Here is an 11,090-nt window from a genome sequence, read left to right as displayed (position 1 = left end):
AAAAAAACAAATGAGACTATTAATTTGGGACTAAAAATAGGCTCTAAGGGACTATCTGGGGACGGAGGGAGTACTGTCCCTAAGTCTTTATGATAACTATTTGCGCACATATTAATGCAATTGGTGAGATAGTATTGATGTGGTGTATTGGTGTAAGAAAAAGGTGAATAAAGTTGTAGAGAGTATATAAAGGTGGGTGGGTATAAGAAAAATGTGGAAAAAGTAAGAGAGTGTAAAATGATGGATGGTGTAAGAAACTATTGGAATGAGAGTGAGTGGGTAATTTTTGCCAAAAATAGAATTACTGGAAGTGTAGAGAACTTTGAAGAATGGACTAAAACGAACTTTTAGAAACGGAGGTAGTACTTGCTTTATATGGACATGATTTGCAAATTGTAGAGAACTCACTTCTAATTTGCTTTGATGAGACAATATTTAGTCAGTTATCTGATCCCTTAGGAGCATAAATTGATCTGATCTAGATTATACTGATAGTGTTTTTAGATTTTACATTAAATCTAGAATGATTTTGACATGGATGACCCCACATATATATATAATATGTTCCCAGCAACTTCGTGAGCTTCTCAAGTCAACAATGACTACTAACAAAAACCATCAATGTTCTAACTGAGTAACATACTGCTGATTGCTTTACTCTGTTGATCAGCACACCAGTAGCAGTTTTCTACCTAGCTGGGAACTTCGTCGACCTCCATGATTTTTGACCGGGAGTTGAAGGAAGCAGCTAGTAGAGGAGATGTGAAGTTCCTTAGAAAATTTATATCAGCTAAACCCACCCACTTCATCCTCGCCTCAGATCATAACGGTAATAACATCTTCCACTTAGCCACGCGTGGCATTATGAGTACACCGTTCATCAGAGAAGCAATTCAGATACTGTCGACTCGAGAGTTGCATAACCTCCTCTCTCAACAAGAAAACTATAGGAAGTGGAACCCTCTTCATTTAGCTGCAATATGGGGCAATTTTGAGTTACTCCAGCTAATACTTAGTGTTTATAGAAAACCTTCATCGTTTTTGTCATCATCTGGTGGTCATCATGTTGTGGTACAATATCCTCCCGGTGGAAAACCATGGTTAGCTCGCGCTAAAGATGGGAGAACTCCATTGCACATGTTCCTTGAATTTAATGAAGAGAAATGTGGATTAGAGATATTGTTGATGGATTTGAAATTGCTATGTAGTATGGTTGATAACTATGGGAACAGTCCCCTCTTCCTCGCGATATCATATGGGTTCAACAATGTAGCTCTGAATATCTTGAGATCTGACTGCTGTTATAGTCTTAGCGGCCGCCATGGATTCAACCCCTTCCATGTTGCTTCTAAATGCTCAGGTGAGTGAGTCTTCTTCTACCTGTCGATTTCATACTCCTTCCGTATATTTACTACTTGATCTCTTTTCTTTTGCGGCCGTATTTTACTCTCTCCTCTTAACTATCATACTATATTCTTTAACACACTTCCACTTCTTTCATGTTTTATTACTTTTTACAATTTCTCTTAACAATCCACGCATTGAAAAATGAAGCAAGTAATAAAATACGAAATAAATAGCATTGTATGGTGTTTACTGTTTAGTATGAACGCTTCTTTTCTATTGGAATTATTAGAGCAAAGTCAATAAAAATGTCCGTCTCACATCAACTTTAAAAATGTGAGCCCACGCCAACTTCAAAAAAATGATGCCCACAAACCACAATTGGCCCTTGGCCATTTATCTATTTCTCTAATCTCTATCATATAGACATATACTACCTTCATCTCAACTTTGACTATTATTTGTGTTACTTAGTTCCTTTTACTTATATAACATATGTAAAAAAAAGAAAAAAAAAAAAACAAAATACTTGTGTACATTATTGTCATATAATTTTTTTAAAAAAAATTAGTTTATGTACATTTTCACTGTATCAGCTTTTTATCCTTTTTATTAATATATAATTACAAGTATTAATGGTAAAAGTTGTTCAAATTGTTGTTAATATTATGAAACATAGTGACTAGGGAAGTAGGGACTAATTCTTTTTTTTTTCTCACCATTTTTCCCATGGGCTTTTTTTTACCGATAGTTGACAATGCTCTTAATAACTTTTACTATAAAAAGGATCTTGTTAACAAGCCTCTTGAGGCATATAATTAATTAATACATTACTTAAAATTTAGTTAGGAATGCATGATAAATCACGTGTCGGTCAGTGTAATTAATGTTACTTTTATTTTAATTTCACTTTTAGCTCTATTTTAATATTCTTAACAAGCTCTTTTCAGATTTGTATGTAAATCTATATGATACATATTGATGCAATATTATCAACGTATAAATTTAAATGAGTCTAATGTTAAATTCCATAAACGGTATCATACAATAGCAATTAAATAGATAAATAGATCGATCTAAAGTAGGAATGTAATATGAACTATTGAACTACATGTGATTACAGAAGAAGTCTGGAGGTTGCTATACAGGAAACACCCTGAACTCCTACTCCAAGTTGGTGAAGACGGGACCTCAGTACTCCATGAGTGGGCGAAAGAAGGCAAACTGCGGCTGCTCCTGTTGCTGCAACAGGTTGACAGTAGTACTCTTGAGAAACTGAGCTTGTTAAGAAACGTTGATGGTGATATCCCTCTGCTTGTTGCTGTTAAACATGATAACGAAGAGTTTGCATTATGTCTGGTGGACAAATGTGGGGCTTCAGATGCCACACTATGGCGATATGAGAATAGATATGAAGTTACTGCTCTTGATTTGGCACTTGATAAGGGTTGGGAAAATCTAGTGCTACATTTCATTTCCAGGGATTCTTGGACTTATAAAGAGCCTATCGGTCGTTGGCAGAGGCGGCTCTTAGTAGCCGCTGAAAAGCAAATGGGTGAAGTTGTGAACAAGATTTGTAACGCTGCGTTAGAGTTGATTGGTGATGAAAACTTTTCGCAGTTTAGTACCTCTGCTGAAAACTATGATGGCCGGACTGTCTTCTACATCGTGTCACATTGCACAGGTGAGATTCGGAGTTGCATACAGTATATCTTATGCAAGAATGGAATATGCTAGGATAAGCTAGTAAAATGCAATGTTTCTGTTTATAAAAATGGAAAAAAATAAACACAAATATGTAGATTATAAGCTACCCTAGACAATTCTAATAGCTACACAGCTTACCAATATAACAAGTCATCCTGAACCAGGTTTTCTAATACTAATATGAAGTATATATATTTTGTTTGTGATACCAGAAGAAATTTGGAGGTTGTTATACAGGAAACATCCTGATATCATTCATGTTACTGGTGAGAATGGAAACTCAATGCTCCATGAGTGGGCAAAAAGAGGTGAATTGTGGCCGATTCTGTTGCTGGAAGAGGTTGACATCAACTGTCTCCACCAATTAAGTTGTTTAGCAAACGATGATGGTGATATTCCTCTGCATATTGCTATAGAACATGATAATGAAGAGTTTGCAATGAGCCTTCTGGAAAAATGTACAATCCGAGATCCTCCACAATGGCGATATGAGAATAAAGATGGAATTATACCTCTTGACTTGGCTCTGTATCAGAATCTGGAAACTCTAGCGTTGCATATCATATCAAGGGATTCTTGGATATGTAACGTGCGTAGCAGTAGAGGTGAGAGCCGACTCTTCATCGCTATTGAAAAAGGAATGGATCGCGTTGTGCAAAAGATTTGTGATTATGTTGCTGCAGACTCTACACAGTTAAATACCGTTCCCACTGAAAACCATGATGGCCGGACAATCATGTATGTCCTGTCTAATTGCACAGGTAAGAACCCGAATTGAGAGTACCATAATGTTTTTTTGTATTATGTTTATATATTAACATCTATGTATTCTGTGCAGAAGTAACTGCGAAGTTGTTGTTGAAGACATTTCCACAGCTGATGTACAAACCCGACCAAAATGGCAAAAGGCCTATTGACATAGCATCAGAATTTGGTGTTGGATGGCTTACCAAATTGTTGATTATCAAAGACCCTTCATCAATCGCGATTTCTCCCAATGTTTGGATAGAACTATGCAGGAGAGGCCACTTAGAAGCTATTGAAGCCTTTATAATGCATTATGACGATTTTAGGCAGCTCTGTATAGAACAAGAAGACTCGCCCTTGCACAACATCAAGCTGACCACTTACCAAGAGTATGAGACATTTCTAGCAATCCCATTGCTTTGGGAGATGAAAAATAGACGTGATTATGATGGAAAAACACCTTTGCATAAAGCACTCGAACGTGAAGATATATTATTTGCAGAATTATTACTCCATAAAGGTGTTAATCGCAGCATTAGAGACAGAAGGCATAAAACTGCTACAAAATTGCTGGCAGAGCTATGCGACCAATATTACGAATGGGTACGCCTAGTTATCTACTTCTTTTAATTACTTCTCTAACTTGTACACTTCAATCTCACTTGTTTAGCTCTCGTTTTATTGTATTGTAATCCCCTGCCTCAATATACACATAAAAATTTAAATGTGTTACAATGTTTTTTCACTGTAGGAAGAGATGGCTCAACGAGTGGGGATCAATCCTCGGCTTAGAAATTTGGGGTCATCAGCAGGAGAAATGCGAACAACATTGTCCGTTGTGGCAGCCCTTCTAGCAACCCTTACATTTGCAGCAGCATTCACTGTCCCGGGAGGCTTTGACCAAAGCACAGGAGAGATCATCTTAGTAAGGAAGGTATCGTTTTCAGTGTTCATACTCGCAGACACATATGCAATGTGTTGTGCCATGTTCGTATTGTTCTGCCTCATTTGGTCTATGGTTTGTGATCAAGATGAATCCCAACTACTAATTGATCGAAGTGTGCTAGTACTCATCCAGTCTTTTTATGGCACGTTGGTGGCGTTTATGACTGGAGTCTACACTGTCGTGCACCACAAGTCCTTGTGGGCTGCTATTCTTATCTGTGTCATGTGCTCGCTCGTAGGAATTTCAACCAACAGGAGTATTTTGTTCAGAGTTTTAGATAAGTTGGACAGAAAAGATGAAGCACGATCAAAGAACAAGGCAGGTTTTCCATTGAAACTTACCTATTATTCAATTATTTTGAGTCTCTTTAAGGAATCAGGTTTAAATACAATTTTTTTTCACTATAGGAATACATATATAGTCAAGGGTTTCATGTGGTTAAGTTTGAGTTTCAACTTATTAGTAAATTAAAAGTGAGACATTACTGTATAATGGCGTGAATAAAAATGTGGCTTGTTATTTAAGATTCGTGAAAAGTTACCTTCTGTCTTAGACATTAAATCAATGTAAGGGTCTGTTCTAATTTATTGAACTGAACTGATTGGAGCTGAACTGAACTGAATATTTTATGAGCAAAGGATATTAGGAACTGAACTGAAGTTGAAGCTGAAGAGAACAGGCCCTAAGTGTGAATTTGAATTAATATATTTTTTTTGAATGCACTTATTCAGATTTGGGAACAGAAGGAGGTCAAGCTCACAAGACGAAAAGGAATTTTCTTTACAAGGGTATGCATTATGTATATCTTCTTTTCTTTGTGGTTCAGACTATTACTTATCTTTGATTGTAATGGCTTGTATCGTGTGACCATGACCCGATAATGCATGCTATATTTGGTCATTTGCTCAATTATGTCGCTTACTAGGTTAAAAATAAACTTGCATCCAAATCGCTGTAATTTATTTGTATTAATGTTCTCAAACTATACAATTTGGTTCATGTTATATAACTAATGTTCTAGGATTGATGTTCTATTCTTGAATCTATACAATTACCATGTATACACTGACATATACCCCGTATTATACTAAAATCGTGACAATCAGTAGCAGCAACCTGCTATGTTCATTGCTGTTTTGAGCTTTCACAGTTCGCGTATAAGTGCTATACATGTTTTTATTGTGTTTAATTTGTAGCATGCTGAATTACTTGAGAAATTGTTCTCTCCCACATACTGTTTAATTATTCCAAACTTATTTTCTTTCCAGGGAACCGTTAGGGCAGAGAACTCAACCAGAGGCGATCCTCTTGAAAATGTGTAAATCTTTAGGATTATATATGAATCCAAGTGCACGCTACCATTTAGGTAAGATAGGTGTTTCCTTTTGCACATTGTGTAGTGTTATTAGGTTTATTTTCCTAAAGCTTGGCCTTCAAAGTTGTTGCTGACTTGCTGTATACTTCGTATGTTGTAAATGTTTCTACTGAATTTTATAAGTCCAATCATTATTTTTTCACACTTAATTAACTTGATATCGTAGCCAATGATTTTATTGAAAGACATTTAACTTGAGCTGTGATTCACATATGATCACAATGATTTGCCCATCACAACGTTAAAAAAGTTGAGCATGTTTATTAACAGTGGAATAAATAAGGACATTTTGTGAAAAACTACCTTATAAAACATTTTTTTTGCGAGAAACTACCTAATAAAAAAAATGTTGTAAGAAACTACCTTATAAATGTGTAAATGTTGTAAGAGACTACCCATGGTCAAAAAGTCATCGTTGACTTTTATTTTTCGGCTTTGATGTGGTCAACGCCGGAAAATGAAAGTCAACGGTGACTTTTCGACCAATGGTAGTCGCTTACAACATTTACTCTTTTATAAGGTAGTTTCTTACAACATTTTTTTTATTAAGTAGTTTCTCGCAAAAAAAGTGCTTTATAAGGTAGTTTTTCACAAAATGTCCAATAAATAATGACGACAATATAAAATAATGATACATACATTCATACTGACTCTCTCTCTCTCTCTCCTCCTTTCTCTCTCCAAAACCCTAGCCTCCATTGTTGAATTTTGAAGGGGCTTCCATCGATTTTAATCGGTGGAAAGCCCCAATCCTTGTTTCTTTATTGTTTTTTTAGGTTTATAATAATGCTTCCTCCTTTTGGGAGGAACTTTTCTCCCTCGAAAGAAAGGGTTTCCGATCTCCTTCGAAAGACAAGGGTTTTTCGACCTCCTTCGAAAGACAAGGTTTATCTCCTCTTGTCGAGGGAGAATTTTCTTAGGTTTGAATTCATGGTAGCAGATCTAATGGATTGTCGTGAAATTATTTCATTGGTGAAAAAGTTATCAAGTTTTCGAATACGGACAGATGAATCAGAAGGAAAACATCCTCACGGCTACAAAGGATCGTTAGATTGTCTCTCCAACAAGGCTGTAATTTTCAGCGATATAAGCGGGAGATGCTCCGCAGTGCAAGATCTACTCGACGATCGTAGTTTTTATGAAGGAAAATTCTATTTGATTCAATATCTTATGTATTTGTTAACGTCGAATCTCTATTGTAGATGTCGTATGACTTTTAATTAATGAAATATTTTTGCTATTCAAAAAAAAATATATAAAATAATGATACAGTGATCGAGCTAATTGATACCACATACTCTAGTGAGATAAATCACACAACATATTAGTAACTAGAACAAGCACCATGGATAGTCTAGTAAGGTTTCCGGCCAACATAATTGTCTCGCAGATAGTAGTTACATGTGATAAAATACCAATCGCTATTACATTGAACCCTAGCTAGTATTTACGTATTAGTCATAATTGGCCTTCTCATTCACCCATACTTGTATAGAAGCCGTGCCAGTCAAGGATGCACCACTACCTGCAGCGATATGATAATTTCTCCATAAGGCCCACCTGAGTGCTGCATAGCACCATCGGCGATCCTTTGGTTGGCATAATTTGGGCATAGGTCGCATTGTATGTTTCCAACACCCACCGCGGTCCTAGCTAGCAGAATTGTGGGAATTGATGTAGTCTTGTTTAAACCGAAAACTTTGTGCACGGCATCTTTGAGCGAGGGCTAGTGTTATGACAATGATGCATGTAACATATGCAAAAGTTTGAAATTTTCATTATTGGGCTGTTAAAAATTATTTATCAAATAAAGATTTATTGATGAAATGTTTGTGAAAAATTATATATGTGATGTAAGATTTTTATAGCTATAAAAAGGTAAAATGGCGTATGTAGATTAGTTGATGATCAAACTTTTTTAACCTTTACCTATATTGTACTCCTCAATTCGATATTGATCGGTAAATTATTTGATAAGATTGTTCAAGTGCATCAAATTCAATGCAAAGGTTGTTATCGACACATTGCCAAGAATGAAACATCGGCTTAGGTTCCTCCTCAAGATCGGATTCAAAAGATGATCCAAAGTGGCCTTGGCCATATCTAATTGGGATCCAATAGTCTATCCTTCCAGTGGTTAATGGCTTAGGTCGAACTCAACCAACACTAGCTGAGGTCACTGCCAAATTGAACATTTAGTGTAATAAAAATGAACATGTTCTAACTGAACCTATTTTACATATCCATCTCTCTAGATCAAGCCTGCAAGCAACAGAACACTCCAGCAGAATATATAATAGGAAAGCAAGAGCAAGTAACATAATCCCGCAAACTCAAGTTCTCCAGCAACAAATATGATGGTTTTGAAGCTTCAACAAATTCTTTGTATTATCATTAATAAAACTAACTCTTTCCACAATCATCCTCAACAGTACGTACATCTTCCCCAATTACTTTCCCACATAAAAATCAGAATTTAGAGTTAAATGCATAAGAAATTAACAACAAAGATTGATCAAGTGTCATGAGTCTGTCATCATATATCTAACCCAAAGATAAGAAACTGGGAGAGATGTTACACAGTTTAATTGCATCATCATAAATCTACCTGACCCAATAAAATACATTCCAAAGAAAGAATTTTTAGATCAACCAAAACTCAAATTTCTAGATCTTAAATTCCAGAAAGTATGTCAAAACTCAAAAGAAAGATCAATTTTAATAAAGCAGTGCACAATACATCAACTAACATTAAAGGAAATCCAAGTTAGCTAGTTTTGTTGGCCAAAAGGGTGGAGTAAGAGTGAAAAATCTCAAGTAGTGCACAATGCCTGGAGGTTTGAATTGGGTGAGAATATCGAGAGATTTAGTCTTTAGGTTCAATGCTAAAAAAGAACAAGTATTAACCAAGTAAAGATACACAACATCTCCAAAATGATTGAAACCTAAAATCACAAGTCGATGTTTTGGGTCCTGTGTAGTAGACATAGTAGTAGTTGGCCAGTTAACAGCAGTAAGATCAATGTGTTGGTTGACGCTCCAGCTCCAAACACCGTTGGTGTCGTCGTTTAGATCCCAGTATGAAATTGTTGAATTAGAAGTTGGTCTGGTCTCGTAAAGCCGGATGTAGCCCCGAACATTGCTGATCCGGTATATCATATTTTTTTTTAACTTCTTCAAATTATCAGGAAAGTCGATGTAGTCAAATCGTCCAGGAGTTTTGAAAGGATCATGTACTATAATGATCTTCTTGTTGACCCAATGGAACTTTCCATTGCAATCCACGGCGTAGTGACTTCTAGCACTCCAGGTAGGACGACTCCCAACAAGATCGAAAGGGGCATTTGCTTCGTAGTGTCTCCACTTGCCGCTACTTGAAGAAAAGACTGATACATCTAAAGGTCGATACAGATAATATCCAAACAGCGGGACCGGAGGTAAAGAAGCAACCACTACTTTGTATTCATCCTCGCTACACAAGCACCCACTAAAAAGACTAATGCTTTCTCTATCATCATGTTGGAACGGATACTCAGGAAGAATGAACTTTTCTTCTGTTAAAGGCGTTATATATCATCAGTTTCGGATCAAAACCAGTTTCGTCAATGTTCATCAACAGCAAGTCTTTGGACACATATAACAAACCATGTAACGAACCTCGCAGATTTTCTAAACCAAAACTAATTCCAAGGAGCTTGTTGTTAACATCTTCGTTAGGCATAAAATTATTTATATATCGCTCTTCATAATCTGTTTTAACACCATCACTTATAAGAGCGCCAACAATTAGTATATTGTTGTTTTTACCATCACCACGATGCCTACAATAACGTTCCTTGAAGTGATCCTTAGAAATCAAAGAAAGCCAATGCTTCGAGACGGCCTTACATTGATGAGCTGCTCGCAGCGGCAATCGAATCAAGATTTCGATCTTCAAATCATCACTTAGATCTTCCATGTAGCTTATTTAATTTGGAGGAAGATAAATATGAAATTAAATAAAATTCACGGCATCAGTGCCTTATTTATAATAATAAGACTCCTAACCAACGTAGGTCAACAATCTAACTAGTTTCCTATACATTAACAACTTACATTAAAAAAAATAATAATAATAATAATAAATAAATAACTGACATATTAAATAAGGAAACTACCTTAACAGGCATGTGAAGTGTATATTAAATTTATTCAAATTGCTCTAATATATTGAATATTGTAGATCGTTTTTGATATCATAGAAAATGCCAATATTACCATTGTTAAGTTGATTTATATAGAAGCTGATTTATATAGAAGCTGTACACATATCTTAAACCAATATTTTATCTTTTTTTTGAACCGAATCCAATACTTTATCTTATCTTTTGAATAAATGATAGTAAATTTTATTGAGATGTTTTCTTAATCTTTACCCAGTATTTAATTTTAGCTTGAACATTATTTTTTATTTATTTATTTATTTATTTATTTTTAGTAATTGTTGATTATTAAAACGTAATACTCCTTCCGTTTCATAATGTTAGTTCCATACGAAATCAATCACATAAAATAAGAAAACAAATATGTTTGGAATCTAACATTAAAGTACAACATAATTCATAACTAGTTTACCTTATTTAACTTTTTTAATTTTTTATTAGGAAAGCACAAGTCATTATTGCATAATTTAAGGTAAAAATTTCCTTCCTTAGAGCCATGTCATCAATCCACAATCCATTTATTCCAAAAAATTCAAGTTATAAATGAAATATATTCAATATGGGTAGATCTTTTTGAAACGCCCAAAATAGTAGTATATAAAACTAGCATTATGAAACGGAGGAAGTAACATAATTGGTGACTTTTTATAAAAAGAAGAATAAATTCAGTGACATGGCAAATGACATACTAGTATTTAATTTTTAATCACTTTTTATTTTTTACTGTATATGTTATTATTTTTTTTCGATTTATTCCAAAATTGAACAT

At 35.1% G+C, this 11,090-nt stretch overlaps 2 protein-coding genes across 2 annotated transcripts; one reads left to right on the top strand and one right to left on the bottom strand.

The window, feature by feature from the left end:
- Window positions 1-470: 470 nt before the first annotated feature.
- LOC145605515 (uncharacterized) lies at window positions 471-6,268 on the top strand. Its single transcript, XM_081661582.1, has 7 exons — window positions 471-1,360; window positions 2,468-3,028; window positions 3,264-3,812; window positions 3,890-4,401; window positions 4,550-5,062; window positions 5,476-5,532; window positions 6,013-6,268. Exons 1-7 carry the CDS (start codon window positions 718-720, stop codon window positions 6,064-6,066), a joined length of 2,889 nt encoding a protein of 962 aa, XP_081517708.1. The 5' UTR covers window positions 471-717; the 3' UTR covers window positions 6,067-6,268.
- A 2,602-nt stretch (window positions 6,269-8,870) lies between these two features.
- Window positions 8,871-10,077, bottom strand: LOC145604312 (uncharacterized). Its single transcript, XM_081660232.1, has 2 exons — window positions 9,777-10,077; window positions 8,871-9,673 (listed from the first exon to the last, which is right to left on the bottom strand). The coding sequence occupies exons 1-2, from the start codon at window positions 10,075-10,077 to the stop codon at window positions 8,871-8,873; spliced, it is 1,104 nt and encodes a 367-aa protein (XP_081516358.1).
- Window positions 10,078-11,090: the final 1,013 nt, after the last annotated feature.

Source organism: Chenopodium album, chromosome 22 (genome assembly GCF_948465745.1).
Source record: "Chenopodium album chromosome 22, dcCheAlbu1.1, whole genome shotgun sequence".
Classification (NCBI taxonomy): domain Eukaryota; kingdom Viridiplantae; phylum Streptophyta; class Magnoliopsida; order Caryophyllales; family Amaranthaceae; genus Chenopodium; species Chenopodium album.
The sequence above is the reverse complement of the archived record's forward strand: the minus strand, read 5'-3'. Positions and strand labels throughout refer to the sequence as shown.